Genomic DNA, 24547 nt, shown 5'->3' with positions numbered 1-24547 from the left:
GAGACCTTACATAGACAGGCTATAGGCGAGATGTATAAAAAAATTGTACATGGGAAAAGTTTGAGTTGCCCATAGCAACCAATCAGATGGCTTCTTTCATTTTGCATAGGCCGCATCAAAAATGAAAGAAGCGATCTGATTGGTTGCTATGGGCAACTCAGCAACTTTCCTCTGTACAGGTTTTTATAAATCTCCCCCCCCCCCCCCCTTTGTCTTTCCAAATCCTGTCCAATCAACTCAATTTACTCAAGGTGACTCCAATCAAGGTGAAGAATCATCTCACTTCTATTTGTGCAATAGGGCACCATGACATCTCACTTCTATTTGTGTCTGTAAGAAATGTTTGTGTTTTTTATTTAATATGTTTGCAGATTTTTTTTATTTTATTTTTTGTCATTATGGGGTATTGAGTGGAGAATGATGGGGGAAAACATGAGTTTTTTTTTTTTTACCACAACGTCGCATGGACATGATGGATTCTTTAGTGAAGGATGCTTTATGTAGAGTCGCTGGCTGCTAAAACCTCACGCTCCCGTATGCCTTTCTATGCGCTCCCGTATGTAATTCATTTCAATGAGCCGGCCGGAGTGAAAGGTTCGGTCTGATCGGCTCATTTTTGAGCCGCATGTGCTTTTTCCCCAGACCTAAAACTGTGGTCAACCACGGTTTTAGGTCCGGTTGTAAAAATGCATACGGCGCAAAAATGAGCCGACCAAACGTTTCACTCCGGCCGGCTCATTGAAATGAATTACATACGGGAGTGCGAGGTTTTAGCTCTCCCCTGCCGTATGCGCTTCCGTATGGGAGAAAACGTGATGTGAACAGCCTAACTCAGCTTTCCTTTACAGGATGTTTGAATTTTTTTAAAATAATAAAATGTATAAAGTAACACCAAAACAGGCTACCCAATTAGCTCAATCTCAAAGATGACAGGAGGCATCACCACAAGCTCTGTTTGGTAAGGTCGCATGTCTTTGGAGACAGAAGACCTCCATAGGGTCACACTACCCAGTGACAAAGCTATTGGGGGTAAATTGAAGCTGTACTGTGTGTGTTGAACCAAATAAATTATACTTTTTTGTTATGTTTTGTGTTTGTCTTATGTATCTGAGGTCAGACTCAGGACCATTAGGAAACCTTTCCAGATCTGTGTGCATGAGGCTCTAGCCATTCATGTTCTCATCTTTAATCCTCCAGTCCGCAGTTTTTATTTTTGCTATAATAGCTTTATTACTGTAGAGATGTAGATGCTTCACTAGTTTGTAAGTGTGACCTGCCCCCCCCCCCCCCCCCCCAGAATTAAATGCTGCAGCATTGTTGTCTAGGCTATGTCATGTGACTGTGATGTCCATTAGACATAGAGTTATAGATATTTATGACCATCTTTAGCAACAGTCCTGATTTTGCCAGCACAGTTCTGTACAGCAGACTGCAAAATAGACATGCTTTGTGCAAACTCTTCTGGGGAGGGGCTAAATGTCCCAATTTTGGCATTTTATATGTATGCTAGCACATGTGACATCAGCTGGGACCACATGTCTCTGGGCCAGTCTACATATGACCATTATCTGCACATTCCCATATTTTATAAGGCATTCTTCTTGTGAATTCCATTGAAGAGTTGCATGGGATAAGAATAACATATCTGACATCATCAAAAAGCAGCGCCACAGCTTGTCCACAGGTTGTCAGTAGTATTGCAGCCTCATTTACTTCAGTAGAGATGAGTTGCAATACCAAAGTCCACTAATGGACAGGTTGGGTTGTTAACCTTGAACAATCCCTTAAATAATGACCAGCTTGTGTATATGATAGACGTAATAGATCTGCTTCTTTCCGCGTTGTAAAATTCTCTTTCTTTTCCTCAGATGACCGCGTTGACCAGAGAGCGTGCCTTATCTGTGGGGATCGTGCCACAGGCCTGCACTATGGCATCATTTCTTGTGAAGGCTGCAAAGGATTCTTTAAGCGCAGCATCTGCAATAAGAGAGTATACCGCTGTAGTCGGGACAAGAACTGCGTCATGTCGCGCAAACAGAGGAACCGCTGCCAGTATTGTCGACTCCTCAAGTGCCTCCAAATGGGGATGAACAGGAAAGGTAATACGGTTGTGTGTTTTTACAGTCTAAGGGTTTATTCACATTATGGTTTTGGTCTCTATATAGTGTGTGCAGGTTCTCAATATATTTGTATGTCCCCATAACCGCAACAGTGTTTTTTTATAGCATACTTAAAAGAGAAAAAAAAAGAGGTATTCTCTGAATTTTTTTTTAAAATATATATATATATATATATATATATATATCAACTGGCTCCAGAAAGTTAAACAGATTTGTAAATTACTTCTATTAAAAAGTCTTAATCCTTCTAGTAGTTATCAGCTGCTGAAGTTGAGTTGTTCTTTTGTCTGACGCCTCTCCTTGTCTCTCCTGACACCTCTGCTTGTCTCAGGAACTGTCCAAAGCATTAGAGGTTTGCTATGGGGATTTACTCCTACTCTAGACAGTTCCTGAGACAAGCAGAGGTGTCAGCAGAGAGCACTATCGTCAGACAAAAGAACAACTCAACTTCAGCAGCTAATAACTACTGGAAGGATTAAGATTTTTTAATAGAAGTAATTTACAAATCTGTTTAACTTTCTGGAGCCAGTTGATATAAAAAAAAAATTCTTTTTTCCTGGAATACCCCTTTAAATAAAATAGTATAAACTACTACTACAAGGTATTAAGTAAAAAAAAAAAAAAAATAGTATAACATGTGGTATAGTTTATTTTTACTATTTAATGTATAGGTTGGGAGCTTTTCCCAATGTATACATGAAACAGAATTAAATATTTAAGGCTGCTTTCACACTGTCCTTGCGCTTTCCATCATAAAGTGAAACCATGATACAGTGCAAAATCTATTGCTTGATGGACTCTGTCAGCAGCCTGACTCTGGGATCTTCCATGGTGGTGTTGCTCTTCTAGTCATATGACTGAGCTTGCTGCGGAAGTGTGAACATGTATTATCTTAAAATTAGCTCAGGGTGACATAAAAATAAAAACTAGTCATACTCGCCAGTCCCTGCTGCTTCCTAGTTCCTGAGAAGTGTCCTTCCCAGAGGAACCTGATGGTAAATCCCTTTAGTTCCACTCAAAACCTAAAAAAAAAAAAAGGGGGATTTAAAAGTGAGATTTTGAAGCTACAGCTCCTGACATTAATGTCTGACAAAATTGACCATAAATATTTCCTCATTGATCTTCTTGGATTCTAATGAACTGGACTTAGCTGGTTGTCGCTATAAGATCCTACAGCCCGGTTGTGTAGAATTTACAGAATGTCCATCTGAAGCTGCCTTACCAAAGTGAAAGGCAAGTACAGTGTCCTTACCACAGTAAAAACAATAATAATAATAACAACAACAACAATGTAATAGTGAAACATCTTCAAATAGACATACCGGCCGGCATTTATCATTGTAGGTGTAAGTGAAGTATTTATCATTGTAGGTGTAAGTGAAGTATTTATCATTGTAGGTGTAAGTGAAGTATTTATCATTGTAGGTGTAAGTGAAGTATTTTTTTACACCTTTTTTATGTGCTGTAATGTGTAGGAGCACCACATTTATTAAATAGTCACAGAGCATTTAATACATTTTGTGCAGGTCACATTTTCTGAAATTTCTCTCTTCACATACACCAAAAAGCTAAGCTAAGTCTTGGCTGGTGTTGTTTTAGAGACTTTTCAGTGGTGTTGTGCCTTTTTTGCGCCTTTTCACAAAAGGCGCAGTTCATAAAACCCTTCCATATTAGGTGTATTGCGGAAATCAGTGGATTTCAACTCAAAATCAGCAGAAATGTGTAAACCGAAAGGAGCAAAAAAGGGGCAAATAAACCATGCTTGCGCCTTTTTCGTGGCTTTTGTAGACACAAAAAACAGTCTAAAGACAATGATAAATGTGAGCCACAGTATCTCCCACAAGAGGTCATAGTTATATATAAGAGGGGCAAAGATTTAAAAGTAATATCGGGAAGTATTACTTTACTGATGGAGTAATGGATGCATGGAAAAGCCTTCCTGCAGGAGTGGTCGCTGCAAATACAGTGAAGGAGTTTAAAGGGGTTCTCCGGTGCTTACACATCTTTTCCCCTATCCAAAGGATAGGGGATAAGATGCCTGATCGCGGGAGTCCCGCTGCTGGGGACCCCCGGGATCATGCACGCGGCACCCCGTTTGTAATCAGTCCGCGGAGCGTGTTCGCTCCGGGTCTGATTACAGGCGACCACCGGGCCGGCGGCGTGTGATGTCATGCCTCCGCCCCCGTGTGATGTAACGCTCCGCCCCTCAATGCAAGCCTACGGGAGGGGGCGTGACAGCTATCACGCCCCCTCCCGTAGGCTTGCATTGAGGGGCGGAGCGTGATGTCCCACGGGGGGCGGAGGCATGACGTCACACGGCACCAGCGTGGTGGTCGCCTGTAATCAGACCCGGAGCGAATACGCTCCGGGGACTGATTACAAACGGGGTGCCACGTGCATGATCCCGTGGGATCCCCAGCGGCGGGACTCCCGCGATCAGGCATCTTATCCCCTATCCTTTGGATAGGGGAAAAGATGTGAAAGCACTGGAGAACCCCTTTAAACATGCATGAGATAAGCATAAGGCTATCCTTCATATGGTAGGGCCAGGGACTATTGATAGGATTCAGATTATTGGGCAGATTAGATTGGCCAAATGGTTCTTATCTGCCGACACATTCTATGTTTCCATGTGAGTCCACCCCTCACATTGTATATACAGTATCTCCCATAAGTGAGTCCACCCCTCACATTGTATATACAGTATCTCCCATAAGTGACTCCACCCCTCACATTATATACAGTATCTCCCATAAGTGAGTCCACCCCTCACATTATATATACAGTATCTCCCATAAGTGAGTCCACCCCTCACATTATATATATATACAGTATCTCCCATAAGTGAGTCCACCCCTCATATTATATACAGTATCTCCCATAAGTGAGTCCACCCCTCATATTATATATACAGTATATACCATAAGTGAGTCCACCCCTCACATTATATACAGTATCTCCCATAAGTGAGTCCACCCCTCATATTATATACAGTATCTCCCATAAGTGAGTCCACCCCTCATATTATATATACAGTATATACCATAAGTGAGTCCACCCCTCACATTATATATATAGTATCTCCCATAAGTGACTCCACCCCCTCACATTATATATACAATATCTACCATAAGAGAGTCCACCCCTCACATTATATATACAGTATCTCCCATAAGTGAGTCCACCCCTCACATTATATACAGTATGTCCCATAAGTGAGTCCACCCCTCACATTATATATACTGTATCTCCCATAAGTGAGTCCACCCCTCACATTATATATACAGTATCTCCCATAAGTGGGTCCACCCCTCACATTATATACAGTATCTCCCATAAGTGAGTCCACCCCTCACATTATATATGCAGTATCTCTCATAAGTGAGTCCACCCCTCACATTATATATACAGTATATCCCATAAGTGAGTCCGCCCCTCACATTATATATACAGTATCTCCCATAAGTGAGTCCACCCCTCACATTATATATACAGTATCTCTCATAAGTGAGTCCACCCCTCATATTATATATACAGTATCTCCCATAAGTGACTCCACCCCCTCACATTATATATACAATATCTACCATAAGTGAGTCCACCCCTCACATTATATATACAGTATCTCCCATGAGTGAGTCCCCCCCTCACATTATATATACAGTATCTCCCATAAGTGAGTCCACCCCTCACATTATATATACAGTATCTCCCATAAGTGAGTCCACCCCTCACATTATATATAGTATCTCCCATAAGTGACTCCACCCCTCACATTATATACAGTATATCCCATAAGTGAGTCCACCCCTCACATTATATATACAGTATCTCCCATAAGTGACTCCACCCCTCACATTATATACAGTATATCCCATAAGTGAGTCCACCCCTCACATTATATACAGTATATCCCATAAGTGACTCCCCCCCTCACATTATATACAGTATATCCCATAAGTGAGTCCACCCCTCACATTATATATACAGTATATCCCATAAGTGACTCCACCCCTCACATTATATACAGTATATCCCATAAGTGACTCCACCCCTCACATTATATACAGTATATCCCATAAGTGAGTCCACCCCTCACATTATATATACAGTATCTCCCATAAGTGAGTCCACCCCTCACATTATATACAGTATGTCCCATAAGTGAGTCCACCCCTCACATTATATATACTGTATCTCCCATAAGTGAGTCCACCCCTCACACTATATATACAGTATCTCTCATAAGTGAGTCCACCCCTCGCATTATATACAATATCTCCCATAAGTGAGTCCACCCCTCACATTATATACAGTATACCCCATAAGTGAGTCCACCCCTCACATTATATATACAGTATCTCCCATAAGTGAGTCCACCCCTCACATTATATATACAGTATATCCCATAAGTGAGTCCACCCCTCACATTATATACAGTATCTCCCATAAGTGACTCCACCCCTCACATTATATATACAGTATATCCCATAAGGGAGTCTACCCCTCACATTATATATACAGTATATCCCATAAGTGAGTCCACCCCTCACATTATATATACAGTATATCCCATAAGTGAGTCCACCCCTCACATTATATATACAGTATCTCCCATAAGTGATTCCTACCCTCATATCATATATACAGTCTCACATAACTGTAAATATTTTAGTATATCTTGTTCATGTGACAACACTGAAGAAATGACCCTCTGCTACAATGGTAGTGAGTGCACAGCCTGTATAACAGTGTTTAAAGGGGTACTCCGGTGCTTACACATCTTATCCCCTTATACACACAATGACTAGACAGACTACTTAAAAGCCTTTAAAACAGGCCCAAACGGCCACTCCACAAACCAGGGGGGAGTCACTAAGACCCCTCCCAGGACACCTGCATCAATAATATGTATTGCACAATTCCTTATGGCCCACAATAACAATGTCTACAGTGTAGTAATAGTACATTCCCCAAGTGAAGTTCCAATACAACCTGTATAGTGACAGTCCTAGTACTCAGCCTAGTGCAAAACACATCTGGAGAATGAGAGCCTGGGTGACTTCCTGTGGGTGACTTCCTCAGGGGTGTTTTAACTGTTTTTAAGTAGTCTGTCTTAGGGCTGGGCGGTATACCGGTTCATACCGAATACCGAAATTTTTGTGCTTCACGATATGAATTTTAACCCATACCGCAATACCGGTTTGGCCCCTCCCCCTCGGGAATGAATGAAATATCAGCCCAGCGCTGCGCTGTCCCCATCGGGGAACTAATCATATGTGACCTGCGAGCGGTGTTATGCCCCCCCCCCCCCCCAATTGATTATCAGCCCAGTGCTACTACTCACATATGTCACCCGCAAGGTCCTCCTTGTCCCCTCCTGGTCCTCCTGTTTGTTGCGGCCGCCAGTGCTGACACTCTATAACAGTGGTCTTCAACCTCCAGATGTTGCAAAACTACAACTCCCAGCATGCCCGGACAGCCTGTCCGGGCATGCTGGAAGTTGTAGTTTTGCAACATCTGGAGGTCCGCAGATTGCAAACCACTGCTCCATACTGTATCCCTATGCCCGGGCTGCAAAAGGTAAACAAAATAAACTTTAACTCACCTTCCCTGTCAGTCCGGACTTGCTTCCCAGGGAATGGAACGTCGGACAGCCGTCAGCCTATCACCGGCCGCAGCGATGTTCCGCCTCAGCCGGTGATAGGTTGAGCCCACTGTCATGTAAGAAGCCGGCTCAACCTATCACTGGCCGAGGCGGAACATCGCTGCGGCCGGTGATAGGCTGACGGCTGCCAACGTTCACGTCCCCAGCTTAAGGCCGACGTCGGAACATGCGTTGGTTTATTTTGTTTACCTTTTGCAGCCCGGGCATAGGGATACCGCACAGTATAGAGAGTGTCAGCGCCGGTGCTGGGGGGACAGTGCGGCGCTGGGCTAATAATTTATTTTGGGGGAGGGAATACCGTTATATACCGTGAAACCACCATAAGTTACAAAAATACCGCGATACACATATTTGGCCATACCGCCCAGCCCTAGTCTGTCTGTTAGGTCATTGCGTGTATAATATATAATAAAGATTGTTATATGGTATTTGAAATCTATGGGTGTTTGCTTTCTTTGGTGTATTTCCTTTTCTCTTTTGTTGGTATACGTAATTTAATACACTTGGTAGCACTCTAATGTTTAATGTTTATTATCGGGCTGAGCCTACTTATTAGTATGTAGACAACATTAAACACTGTTATACAGGCTGTCCATTCACTACTTTACACTGTAGCAGAGGGTCATTTCTTCAGTATAATGTGAGGGGTGGACTCACTTATGGGATATACTGTATATATAATGTGATGGGTGGACTCACTTATGGGATATACTGTATATATAATGTGAGGGGTGGGCTCACTTATGGGATATACTGTATATATAATGTGAGGGGTGGACTCACTTATGGGAGATACTGTATATATAATGTGAGGGGTGGACTCACTTATGGGAGATACTGTATATATAATGTGAGGGGTGGACTCACTTATGGGAGATACTGTATATATAATATGAGTGGTGGACTCACTTATGGGAGATACTGTATATATAATGTGAGGGGTGGAGTCACTTATGGTAGATACTGTATATATAATGTGAGGGGTGGACTCACTTATGGGATATACTGTATATACAATGTGAGGGGTGGACTCACTTATGGGAGATACTGTATATATAATGTGAGGGGTGGACTCACTTATGGGAGATACTGTATATATAATGTGAGGGGTGGACTCACTTATGGGAGATACTGTATATATAATGTGAGGGGTGGACTCACTTATGGGAGATACTGTATATATAATGTGAGGGGTGGACTCACTTATGGTAGATACTGTATATATAATGTGAGGGGTGGACTCACTTATGGGATATACTGTATATACAATGTGAGGGGTGGACTCACTTATGGGAGATACTGTATATATAATGTGAGGGGTGGACTCACTTATGGGAGATACTGTATATATAATGTGAGGGGTGGACTCACTTATGGGAGATACTGTATATATAATGTGAGGGGTGGACTCACTTATGGGAGATACTGTATATATAATGTGAGGGGTGGACTCACTTATGGGATATACTGTATATAATGTGAGGGGTGGACTCACTTATGGGAGATACTGTATATATAATGTGAGGGGTGGACTCACTTATGGGAGATACTGTATATAATGTGAGGGGTGGAATCACTTATGGGAGATACTGTATATATATGTGAGGGGTGGACTCACTTATGGGAGATACTATATATAATGTGAGGGGTGGACTCACTTATGGGAGATACTGTATATATAATGTGAGGGGTGGAGTCACTTATGGTAGATACTGTATATATAATGTGAGGGGTGGAGTCACTTATGGTAGATACTGTATATATAATGTGAGGGGTGGACTCACTTATGGGATATACTGTATATATAATGTGAGGGGTGGACTCACTTATGGGAGATACTGTATATATAATGTGAGGGGTGGACTCACTTATGGGATATACTGTATATATAATGTGAGGGGTGGACTCACTTATGGGAGATACTGTATATAATGTGAGGGGTGGACTCACTTATGGGATATACTGTATATATAATGTGAGGGGTGGACTCACTTATGGGATATACTGTATATATAATGTGATGGGTGGACTCACTTATGGGAGATACTGTATATATAATGTGAGGGGTGGAGTCACTTATGGGAGATACTGTATATATAATGTGAGGGGGGACTCACTTATGGGAGATACTGTATATAATGTGAGGGGTGGACTCGCTTATGGGAGATACTGTATATATAATGTGAGGGGTGGACTCACTTATGGGAGATACTGTATATAATGTGAGGGGTGGACTCACTTATGGGAGATACTGTATATATAATGTGAGGGGTGGACTCACTTATGGGAGATACTGTATATATAATGTGAGGGGTGGACTCACTTATGGGAGATACTGTATATATAATGTGAGGGGTGGACTCACTTATGGGAGGTACTGTATATATAATGTGAGGGGTGGACTCACTTATGGGAGATACTGTATATATAATGTGAGGGGTGGACTCACTTATGGGAGGTACTGTATATATAATGTGAGGGGTGGACTCTCTTATGGGACATACTGTATATATAATGTGAGGGGTGGACTCACTTATGGGAGATACTGTATATATAATGTGAGGGGTGGACTCACTTATGGGAGGTACTGTATATATAATGTGAGGGGTGGACTCTCTTATGGGACATACTGTATATATAATGTGAGGGGTGGACTCACTTATGGGAGATACTGTATATATAATGTGAGGGGTGGACTCACTTATGGGAGGTACTGTATATATAATGTGAGGGGTGGACTCACTTATGGGAGATACTGTATATATAATGTGAGGGGTGGACTCACTTATGGGAGATACTGTATATATAATGTGAGGGGTGGACTCACTTATGGGAGGTACTGTATATATAATGTGAGGGGTGGACTCACTTATGGGAGATACTGTATATATAATGTGAGGGGTGGACTCACTTATGGGAGATACTGTATATAATGTGAGAGGTGGAATCACTTATGGGATATACTGTATATAATGTGAGGGGTGGAATCACTTATGGGAGATACTGTATATATAATGTGAGGGGGGGACTCACTTATGGGAGATACTGTATATATAATGTGAGGGGTGGACTCACTTATGGGATATACTGTATATATAATGTGAGGGGTGGACTCACTTATGGGATATACTGTATATACAATGTGAGGGGTGGAATCACTTATGGGAGATACTGTATATATAATGTGAGGGGTGGACTCACTTATGGGAGATACTGTATATATAATGTGAGGGGTGGAGTGACTTATGGGAGATACTGTATATAATGTGAGGGGTGGACTCACTTATGGGAGATACTGTATATATAATGTGAGGGGTGGACTCACTTATGGGAGATACTGTATATATAATGTGAGGGGTGGAGTGACTTATGGGAGATACTGTATATATAATGTGAGGGGTGGACTCACTTATGGGAGATACTGTATATAATGTGAGGGGTGGACTCACTTATGGGATATACTGTATATATAATGTGAGGGGTGGACTCACTTATGGGAGATACTGTATATAATGTGAGGGGTGGACTCACTTATGGGAGATACTGTATATATAATGTGAGGGGTGGACTCACTTATGGTAGATACTGTATATATAATGTGAGGGGGGGACTCACTTATGTGAGATACTGTATATATAATGTGAGGGGGGGACTCACTTATGGGAGATACTGTATATATAATGTGAGGGGTGGAGTCACTTATGGGAGATACTGTATATATAATGTGAGGGGTGGACTAACTTATGGGACATACTGTATATATAATGTGAGGGGTGGACACACTTATGGGAGATACTGTATATATAATGTGAGGGGTGGACTCACTTATGGGAGATACTGTATATATAATGTGAGGGGTGGACTCACTTATGGGATATACTGTATATATAATGTGAGGGGTGGAGTCACTTATGGGAGATACTGTATATATAATGTAAGGGGTGGACTCACTTATGGGAGATACTGTATATATAATGTGAGGGGTGGAGTGACTTATGGGATATACTGTATATATAATGTGAGGGGTGGACTCACTTATGGGGGATACTGTATATATAATGTGAGGGGTGGACTCACTTATGGGATATACTCTATATATAATGTGAGGGGTGGACTCACTTATGGGATATACTGTATATATAATGTGAGGGGTGGACTCACTTATGGGATATACTGTATATATAATGTGAGGGGTGGAGTGACTTATGGGATATACTGTATATATAATGTGAGGGGTGGACTCGCTTATGGGATATACTGTATATATAATGTGAGGGGTGGACTCACTTATGGGATATACTGTATATATAATGTGAGGGGTGGACTCACTTATGGGAGATACTGTATATATAATGTGAGGGGTGGAGTGACTTATGGGAAATACTGTATATATAATGTGAGGGGTGGACTCACTTATGGGATATACTGTATATATAATGTGAGGGGTGGACTCACTTATGGGAGATACTGTATATATAATGTGAGGGGTGGACTCACTTATGGGATATACTGTATATATAATGTGAGGGGTGGACTCACTTATGGGATATACTGTATATATAATGTGAGGGGTGGAGTGACTTATGGGATATACTGTATATATAATGTGAGGGGTGGACTCGCTTATGGGATATACTGTATATATAATGTGAGGGGTGGACTCACTTATGGGAGATACTGTATATATAATGTGAGGGGTGGACTCACTTATGGGATATACTGTATATATAATGTGAGGGGTGGAGTGACTTATGGGAGATACTGTATATATAATGTGAGGGGTGGAGTCACTTATGGGAAATACTGTATATATAATGTGAGGGGTGGACTCACTTATGGGATATACTGTATATATAATGTGAGGGGTGGACTCACTTATGGGAAATACTGTATATATAATGTGAGGGGTGGACTCACTTATGGGATATACTGTATATATAATGTGAGGGGTGGAGTCACTTATGGGAAATACTGTATATATAATGTGAGGGGTGGACTCACTTATGGGATATACTGTATATATAATGTGAGGGGTGGACTCACTTATGGGAGATACTGTATATATAATGTGAGGGGTGGACTCACTTATGGGATATACTGTATATACAATGTGAGGGGTGGAATCACTTATGGGAGATACTGTATATATAATGTGAGGGGTGGACTCACTTATGGGAGATACTGTATATATAATGTGAGGGGTGGAGTGACTTATGGGAGATACTGTATATAATGTGAGGGGTGGACTCACTTATGGGAGATACTGTATATAATGTGAGGGGTGGACTCACTTATGGGATATACTGTATATATAATGTGAGGGGTGGAGTGACTTATGGGAGATACTGTATATAATATGAGGGGTGGACTCACTTATGGGAGATACTGTATATATAATGTGAGGGGTGGACTCACTTATGGGAGATACTGTATATATAATGTGAGGGGGGGACTCACTTATGGGAGATACTGTATATATAATGTGAGGGGTGGACTCACTTATGGGAGATACTGTATATATAATGTGAGGGGGGGACTCACTTATGGGATATACTGTATATATAATGTGAGGGGTGGACTCACTTATAGGAGATACTGTATATATAATGTGAGGGGTGGACTCACTTATGGGAGATACTGTATATATAATGTGAGGGGTGGAGTCACTTATGGGATATACTGTATATATAATGTGAGTTGTGGACTCACTTATGGGAGATACTGTATATATAATGTGAGGGGTGGAGTCACTTATGGGATATACTGTATATAATGTGAGGGGTGGACTCACTTATGGGATATACTGTATATATAATGTGAGGGGTGGACTCACTTATGGGATATACTGTATATATAATGTGAGGGGTGGACTCACTTATGGGAGATACTGTATATATAATGTGAGGGGTGGAGTCACTTATGGGATATACTGTATATAATGTGAGGGGTGGACTCACTTATGGGATATACTGTATATATAATGTGAGGGGTGGACTCACTTATGGGATATACTGTATATAATGTGAGGGGTGGACTCACTTATGGGATATACTGTATATATAATGTGAGGGGTGGACTCACTTATGGGAGATACTGTATATATAATGTGAGGGGTGGACTCACTTATGGGAGATACTGTATATATAATGTGAGGGGTGGACTCACTTATGGGAGATACTGTATATAATGTGAGGGGTGGACTCACTTATGGGAGATACTGTATATATAATGTGAGGGGTGGACTCACTTATGGGAGATACTGTATATATAATGTGAGGGGTGGAGTCACTTATGGGATATACTGTATATATAATGTGAGGGGTGGACTCATGGGACTTATGGGAGATACTGTATATATAATGTGAGGGGTGGAGTCACTTATGGGAGATACTGTATATATAATGTGAGGGGTGGAGTCACTTATGGGATATACTGTATATATAATGTGAGGGGTGGACTCACTTATGGGATATACTGTGTATATAATGTGAGGGGTGGACTCACTTATGGGAGATACTGTATATACTGTGAGGGGTGGAGTCACTTATGGGATATACTGTGTATATAATGTGAGGGGTGGACTCACTTATGGGAGATACTGTATATATAATGTGAGGGGTGGACTCACTTATGGGAGATACTGTATATAATGTGAGGGGTGGACTCACTTATGGGATATACTGTATATATAATGTGAGGGGTGGACTCACTTATGGGAGATACTGTATATATAATGTGAGGGGTGGACTCACTTATGGGAGATACTGTATATATAATGTGAGGGGGGGAGTCACTTATGGGATATACTGTATATATAATGTGATTGGTGGACTCACTTATGGGAGATACTGTATATATAATGTGAGGGGTGGACTCACTTATGGGAGATACTGTATATAATGTGAGGGGTGGACTCACTTATGGGATATACTGTATATATAATGTGAGGGGTGGACTCACTTATGGGAGATACTGTATATATAATGTGAGGGGTGGACTCACTTATGGGAGATACTGTATATATAATGTGAGGGGTGGACTCATGGGACTTATGGGAGATACTGTATATAATGTGAGGGGTGGAATCACTTATGGGATATACTGTATATATAATGTGAGGGGTGGACTCACTTATGGGATATACTGTATATATAATGTGAGGGGTGGACTCACTTATGGGATATACTGTATATAATGTGAGGGGTGGACTCTCTTATGGGATATACTGTATATATAATGTGATTGGTGGACTCACTTATGGGAGATACTGTATATATAATGTGAGGGGTGGACTCACTTATGGGATATACTGTATATAATGTGAGGGGTGGAATCACTTATGGGATATACTGTATATAATGTGAGGGGTGGACTCACTTATGGGAGATACTGTATATAATGTGAGGGGTGGAGTCACTTATGGGAGATACTGTATATATAATGTGAGGGGTGGACTCATGGGACTTATGGGAGATACTGTATATAATGTGAGGGGTGGACTCACTTATGGGATATACTGTATATATAATGTGAGGGGGTGGATTCACTTATGGGAGATACTGTATATAATGTGAGGGGTGGACTCACTTATGGGATATACTGTATATATAATGTGAGGGGTGGACTCACTTAGGGGATATACTGTATATAATGTGAGGGGGTGGAGTCACTTATGGGAGATACTGTATATAATGTGAGGGGTGGACTCACTTATGGGATATACTGTATATATAATGTGAGGGGTGGACTCACTTAGGGGATATACTGTATATAATGTGAGGGGTGGACTCACTTATGGGAGATACTGTATATATAATGTGAGGGGTGGACTCACTTATGGGAGATACTGTATATATAATGTGAGGGGTGGACTCACTTATGGGAGATACTGTATATATAATGTGAGGGGTGGACTCACTTATGGGAGATACTGTATATAATGTGAGGGGTGGACTCACTTATGGGAGATACTGTATATAATGTGAGGGGTGGACTCACTTATGGGAGATACTGTATATATAATGTGAGGGGTGGACTCACTTATGGGAGATACTGTATATATAATGTGAGGGGTGGAGTCACTTATGGGATATACTGTATATATAATGTGAGGGGTGGACTCATGGGACTTATGGGAGATACTGTATATATAATGTGAGGGGTGGACTCATGGGACTTATGGGAGATATTGTATATATAATGTGAGGGGTGGAGTCACTTATGGGATATACTGTATATATAATGTGAGGGGTGGACTCACTTATGGGAGATACTGTATATATAATGTGAGGGGTGGACTCACTTATGGGAGATACTGTATTTAATGTGAGGGGTGGACTCACTTATGGGAGATACTGTATATATAATGTGAGGGGTGGACTCACTTATGGGAGATACTGTATATATAATGTGAGGGGTGGACTCATGGGACTTATGGGAGATACTGTATATAATGTGAGGGGTGGACTCACTTATGAGAGATACTGTATATATAATGTGAGGGGTGGACTCACTTATGGGAGATACTGTATATATAATGTGAGGGGTGGACTCACTTATGGGAGATACTGTATATATAATGTGGGGGGTAGACTCACTTATGGGATATACTGTATATATAATGTGAGGGGTAGACTCACTTATGGGAGATACTGTATATATAATGTGAGGGGTGGAGTCTCTTATGGGAGATACTGTATATATAATGTGAGGGGTGGACTCACTTATGGGAGATACTGTATATATAATGTGAGGGGTGGACTCATGGGACTTATGGGAGATACTGTATATAATGTGAGGGGTGGAATCACTTATGGGATATACTGTATATAATGTGAGGGGTGGACTCACTTATGGGAGATACTGTATATAATGTGAGGGGTGGAGTCACTTATGGGAGATACTGTATATATAATGTGAGGGGTGGACTCATGGGACTTATGGGAGATACTGTATATAATGTGAGGGGTGGACTCACTTATGGGAGATACCGTATATATAATGTGAGGGGGTGGAGTCACTTATGGGAGATACTGTATATAATGTGAGGGGTGGACTCACTTATGGGAGATACTGTATATATAATGTGAGGGGTGGACTCACTTATGGGAGATACTGTATATATAATGTGAGGGGTGGACTCACTTATGGGAGATACTGTATATATAATGTGAGGGGTAGACTCACTTATGGGAGATACTGTATATATAATGTGAGGGGTAGACTCACTTATGGGATATACTGTATATATAATGTGAGGGGTAGACTCCCTTATGGAAGATACTGTATATATAATGTGAGGGGTGGAGTCACTTATGGGAGATACTGTATATATAATGTAAGGGGTGGAGTCACTTATGGGATATACTGTATATATAATGTGAGGGGTGGACTCACTTATGGGAGATACTGTATATAATGTGAGGGGTGGACTCACTTATGGGAGATACTGTATATATAATGTGAGGGGTGGAGTCATTGGACTTATGGGAGATACTGTATATATAATGTGAGGGGTAGACTCACTTATGGGAGATACTGTATATATAATGTGAGGGGTAGACTCACTTATGGGATATACTGTATATATAATGTGAGGGGTAGACTCCCTTATGGAAGATACTGTATATATAATGTGAGGGGTGGAGTCACTTATGGGAGATACTGTATATATAATGTAAGGGGTGGAGTCACTTATGGGATATACTGTATATATAATGTGAGGGGTGGACTCACTTATGGGAGATACTGTATATAATGTGAGGGGTGGACTCACTTATGGGAGATACTGTATATATAATGTGAGGGGTGGACTCATTGGACTTATGGGAGATACTGTATATAATGTGAGGGGTGGACTCACTTATGGGAGATACCGTATATATAATGTGAGGGGTGGAGTCACTTATGGGAGATACTGTATATAATGTGAGGGGTGGACTCACTTATGGGAGATACTGTATATATAATGTGAGGGGTGGACTCACTTATGGGATATACTGTATATATAATGTGAGGGATGGACTCACTTATGGGAGATACTGTATATATAATGTGAGGGGTGGACTCACTTATGGGAGATACTGTATATAATGTGAGGGGTGGACTCACTTATGGGATATACTGTATATATAATGTGAGGGGTGGACTCACTTATGGGAGATACTGTATATATAATGTGAGGGGTGGACTCACTTATGGGAGATACTGTATATATAATGTGAGGAGTGGACTCACTTATGGGAGATACTGTATATAATGTGAGGGGTGGACTCACTTATGGGAGATACTGTATATATAATGTGAGGGGTGGACTCATGGGACTTATGGGAGATACTGTATATAATGTGAGGGGTGGAGTCACTTATGGGAGATACTGTATATAATGTGAGGGGTGGACTCACTTATGGGAGATACTGTATATATAATGTGAGGGGTGGACTCACTTATGGGATATACTGTATATAATGTGAGGGGTGGAGTCACTTATAGGAGATACTGTATATATAATGTGAGGGGTGGACTCACTTATGGGAGATACTGTATATATAATGTGAGGGGTGGACTCACTTATAGGAGATACTGTATATATAATGTGAGGGGTGGACTCACTTATGGGATATACTGTATATAATGTGAGGGGTGGAGTCACTTATAGGAGATACTGTATATATAATGTGAGGGGTGGACTCACTTATGGGAGATACTGTATATAATGTGAGGGGTGGAGTCACTTATGGGAGATACTGTATATATAATGTGAGGGGTGGACTCATGGGACTTATGGGAGATACTGTATATAATGTGAGGGGTGGACTCACTTATGGGAGATACCGTATATATAATGTGAGGGGTGGACTCACTTATGGGAGATACTGTATATATAATGTGAGGGGTGGAGTCACTTATGGGAGATACCGTATATATAATGTGAGGGGGTGGAGTCACTTATGGGATATACTGTATATATAATGTGAGGGGTGGAGTCACTTATGGGAGATACTGTATATATAATGTGAGGGGTGGAGTCACTTATGGGAGATACTGTATATAATGTGAGGGGTGGACTCACTTATGGGAGATACTGTATATATAATGTGAGGGGTGGACTCTCTTATGGGAGATACTGTATATAATGTGAGGGGTGGACTCACTTATGGGAGATACTGTATATATAATGTGAGGGGTAGACTCACTTATGGGATATATTGTATATATAATGTGAGGGGTAGACTCCCTTATGGGATATACTGTATATATAATGTGAGGGGTGGACTCACTTATGGGAGATACTGTATATAATGTGAGGGGTGGACTCACTTATGGGAGATACTGTATATATAATGTGAGGGGTAGACTCACTTATGGGATATATTGTATATATAATGTGAGGGGTAGACTCCCTTATGGGATATACTGTATATATAATGTGAGGGGTGGAGTCACTTATGGGAGATACTGTATATATAATGTGAGGGGTGGACTCACTTATGGGAGATACTGTATATATAATGTGAGGGGTGGAGTCACTTATAGGAGATACTGTATATATAATGTGAGGGGTGGACTCACTTATGGGAGATACTGTATATAATGTGAGGGGTGGAGTCACTTATGGGAGATACTGTATATATAATGTGAGGGGTGGACTCATGGGACTTATGGGAGATACTGTATATAATGTGAGGGGTGGACTCACTTATGGGAGATACCGTATATATAATGTGAGGGGGTGGAGTCACTTATGGGAGATACTGTATATAATGTGAGGGGTGGACTCACTTATGGGAGATACTGTATATATAATGTGAGGGGTGGACTCACTTATGGGATATACTCTATATATAATGTGAGGGGTGGACTCACTTATGGGAGATACTGTATATATAATGTGAGGGGTAGACTCACTTATGGGAGATACTGTATATATAATGTGAGGGGTAGACTCACTTATGGGATATACTGTATATATAATGTGAGGAGTGGACTCACTTATGGGATATACTGTATATATAATGTGAGGGGTGGAGTCACTTATGGGAGATACTGTATATAATGTGAGGGGTGGACTCACTTATGGGAGATACTGTATATATAATGTGAGGGGTGGACTCACTTATGGGAGATACTGTATATATAATGTGAGGGGTGGACTCACTTATGGGATATACTGTATATATAATGTGAGGGATGGACTCACTTATGGGAGATACTGTATATATAATGTGAGGGGTGGACTCACTTATGGGATATACTGTATATAATGTGAGGGGTGGAGTCACTTATGGGAGATACTGTATATATAATGTGAGGGGTGGACTCACTTATGGGAGATACTGTATATATAATGTGAGGGATGGACTCACTTATGGGAGATACTGTATATATAATGTGAGGGGTGGACTCATGGGACTTATGGGAGATACTGTATATAATGTGAGGGGTGGAGTCACTTATGGGAGATACTGTATATATAATGTGAGGGGTGGAGTCACTTATGGGAGATACTGTATATATAATGTGAGGGGTGGACTCACTTATGGGATATACTGTATATAATGTGAGGGGTGGAGTCACTTATAGGAGATACTGTATATATAATGTGAGGGGTGGACTCACTTATGGGAGATACTGTATATATAATGTGAGGGGTGGACTCACTTATAGGAGATACTGTATATATAATGTGAGGGGTGGAGTGACTTATGGGAGATACTGTATATAATGTGAGGGGTGGAGTCACTTATGGGATATACTGTATATATAATGTGAGGGGTGGAGTCACTTATGGGAGATACTGTATATATAATGTGAGGGGTGGAGTCACTTATGGGAGATACTGTATATAATGTGAGGGTGGACTCATGGGACTTATGGGAGATACTGTATATATAATGTGAGGGGTGGACTCACTTATGGGAGATACTGTATATATAATGTGAGGGGTGGAGTCACTTATAGGATATACTGTATATATAATGTGAGGGGTGGAGTCACTTATGGGATATACTGTATATATAATGTGAGGGATGGACTCACTTATGGGATATACTGTATATATAATGTGAGGGGTGGACTCACTTATGGGAGATACTGTATCTATAATGTGAGGGGTGGAGTCACTTATAGGATATACTGTATATATAATGTGAGGGGTGGAGTCACTTATGGGATATACTGTATATATAATGTGAGGGATGGACTCACTTATGGGATATACTGTATATATAATGTGAGGGGTGGACTCACTTATGGGAGATACTGTATATATAATGTGAGGGGTGGACTCACTTATGGGATATACTGTATACATAATGTGAGGGGGGGACTCACTTATGGGAGATACTGTATATATAATGTGAGGGGTGGACTCACTTATGGGATATACTGTATATATAATGTGAGGGGTGGACTCACTTATGGGAGATACTGTATATATAATGTGAGGGGTAGACTCACTTATGAGAGATACTGTATATATAATGTGAGGGGTGGAGTCACTTATGGGATATACTGTATATATAATGTGAGGGGTGGAGTCACTTATGGGAGATACTGTATATATAATGTGAGGGGTGGAGTCACTTATGGGAGATACTGTATATAATGTGAGGGGTGGACTCACTTATGGGAGATACTGTATATAATGTGAGGGGTGGAGTCACTTATGGGATATACTGTATATATAATGTGAGGGGTGGACTCACTTATGGGAGATACTGTATATATAATGTGAGGGGTGGAGTCACTTATGGGATATACTGTATATAATGTGAGGGGTGGACTCTCTTATGGGATATACTGTATATAATGTGAGGGGTGGAGTCACTTATGGGATATACTGTATATATAATGTGAGGGGTGGACTCACTTATGGGAGATACTGTATATATAATGTGAGGGCTGGAGTCACTTATGGGATATACTGTATATAATGTGAGGGGTGGACTCTCTTATGGGAGATACTGTATATAATGTGAGGGGTGGAGTCACTTATGGGATATACTGTATATATAATGTGAGGGGTGGACTCACTTATGGGAGATACTGTATATATAATGTGAGGGCTGGAGTCACTTATGGGATATACTATATATAATGTGAGGGGTGGACTCATGGGACTTATGGGAGATACTGTATATAATGTGAGGGGTGGACTCACTTATGGGATATACTGTATATATAATGTGAGGGGTGGAGTCACTTATGGGATATACTGTATATAATGTGAGGGGTGGACTCACTTATGGGATATACTATATATAATGTGAGGGGTGGACTCACTTATGGGAGATACTGTATATAATGTGAGGGGTGGACTCACTTATGGGAGATACTGTATATAATGTGAGGGGTGGACTCATGGGACTTATGGGAGATACTGTATATATAATGTGAGGGGTGGACTCACTTATGGGAGATACTGTATATATAATGTGAGGGGTGGACTCATGGGACTTATGGGAGATACTGTATATAATGTGAGGGGTGGAATCACTTATGGGATATACTGTATATATAATGTGAGGGGTGGACTCACTTATGGGATATACTGTATATGTAATGTGAGGGGTGGAATCACTTATGGGAGATACTGTATATATAATGTGAGGGGTGGAGTCACTTATGGGAGATACTGTATATATAATGTGAGGGGTGGAATCACTTATGGGAGATACTGTATATATAATGTGAGGGGTGGACTCATGGGACTTATGGGAGATACTGTATATAATGTGAGGGGTGGACTCATGGGACTTATGGGAGATACTGTATAGCGCAGCAGTTTCACAATAATAACTAATCATATTCAGATTCTCACAGATTAGGTTGTTTAGTGGAAGCTGCTCATCTTTCTGTCTGCACTGATCTTTATACATGAGACCCTGTCTTATACAAAGGTTTTGTGTATATACGTAATCCCATAAACAGACTAAACAACAGGTAACTAAAGGGTGAGTTGAGGTCTGTGGATAAGCACACTCAATGTAATCCTTATCAGTTCTAACCACGTGAGGCGTTTACTGGGGTGTCGTCTCCACCTAGTGGACAGTAGGTACAACTGCAGGATGACGTAAGCCCATGTTCATGTATACCTTCGCATTTTTTATTATTATAACTTGTCACATGGCAGGACAGACACCAATTGCGCTTGCAGACTGTATTGACTGATTCTGGGGTGGGGTGGGGGGGTCTCAAAGCAATGCTGCTTTGTACTCATTTTGGGCAGATTTTCTGTTTTAGCCACTTTTGCCACTGTGTAAAAAAAAAAAAGAAAGGGAGGGAGAGGCCGGTGGTGAGTTTTTCAATATTTTTTTTATTTATTATTATTTTTTACTGAGCAGATTTTCTGTTTTAGCCACTGTGTAAAAAGGGGGGGGGGGGGGGGGATGGAGGGCCGTGTGTGAGTTTTTATATATGTTTTTTATTTATTATTATTATTATTTTTTATTATTATTATTATTATTATTTGTGACTTTTAAAAAATTCACTACATTTTTTTTTCCACAGTCTCACACAATGGCTGTTGTATAGGTATATAGCAGTAATTCCAAAACAGGGTGCCTCCAGCTGTTGCAAAACTACAACTCTCTGCATGCCCGGACAGCCAAAGGCTGTCCGGGCATGCTGGGAGTTGTAGTTTTGCAAAAGCTGGGGGCACCCTGGTTGGGAAACACTGCTATACAAAATAGAACACATAGAGGCATCTCATGGCCGTCCCGTGGCTTTATGTTACCTACATTTACATGACATCCTATGTACATATAACAGTACATTAAGGTCCATATTCTTTACCATGTCAGTTCCACATTCTTCTCTTTTTTTATGCAGACTCTCACTTGCTCGTTTTTAACCCGATTTTTCTGAAATGTTTCTCTCCTAGATGCCACATCACAGCCCCTTCACATCTCCTTTCTCCCCGCTGTAAAACCCCAGGCAATGATGAATATTTTATCAGTCTTAAAGCTCCGCGGTTGTTACTTTTTGCAGTCTGTTATAGCAGATTTCGCTCTTTGATTCCACACTTCCTGCTGCTGTTTCAGTACGGTCTGCACGTACATACAGTATGGTGCCTAGAGAAAATACCGTATATGTCACTTGTTGTATATAGTGACAGATAGATTTGACAGGTGTGACCCATCTATGCCACATTTTACAAAATACTCACATAATAATAAAATTAAAAAAAACACACAAACATATTTATCTGTTTTTTGTTTTTTTTTTGTATCTAGATCAACACTTCATAAAATATTAAACATGGCATCAATTATTGCTGCTGTGGGAAAAACAGCCAGTCCCTGCCACCTGAACACACCAGTCCGGGCAGGTGTCCCATTATACCCCATACGGAGCTATAAGTATTACAGCAGGCGCAGGACTTGCTAAAGGGGTTAAAGAGGTTATCCAGGAAAAAACTTTTTTTTTTTTTTTTTTATATATCAACAGGCTCCAGAAAGTTAAACAGATTTGTAAATTACTTCTTTTAAAAAATCTTAATCCTTTCAGTACTTATGAGCTTCTGAAGTTAAGGTTGTTCTTTTCTGTCTAAGTAATGACACGTGTCTCGGGAACCACCCAGTTTAGAAGAGGTTTGCTATGGGGATTTGCTTCTAAACTGGGCGTTTCCCGAGACAGGTGTCATCAGAGAGCACTTAGAAAAGAACAACCTTAACTTCAGAAGCTCATAAGTACAAAGTGATGACACGTGTCTCGGGAACCGCCCAGTTTAGAAGAGTTTTGCTATGGGGATTTGCTT

At 40.8% G+C, this 24547-nt stretch overlaps 1 protein-coding gene across 1 annotated transcript in view; it reads left to right on the top strand.

Moving 5' to 3' along the window:
• Positions 1–24547, top strand: part of LOC130346293 (nuclear receptor subfamily 6 group A member 1-like) — a 78325-nt gene that overhangs the window by 21716 nt on the left and 32062 nt on the right. Inside the window, exon 2 of the mRNA XM_056554533.1 lies at positions 1869–2099. Within this exon, the coding sequence (XP_056410508.1) occupies positions 1869–2099 (231 nt within the window). The remainder of the gene's footprint in view (positions 1–1868; positions 2100–24547) is intronic.

This window comes from Hyla sarda, unplaced genomic scaffold (genome assembly GCF_029499605.1).
Source record: "Hyla sarda isolate aHylSar1 unplaced genomic scaffold, aHylSar1.hap1 scaffold_78, whole genome shotgun sequence".
NCBI classification, from domain to species: domain Eukaryota; kingdom Metazoa; phylum Chordata; class Amphibia; order Anura; family Hylidae; genus Hyla; species Hyla sarda.
This window is presented reverse-complemented; position numbering and strand designations above follow the sequence as displayed.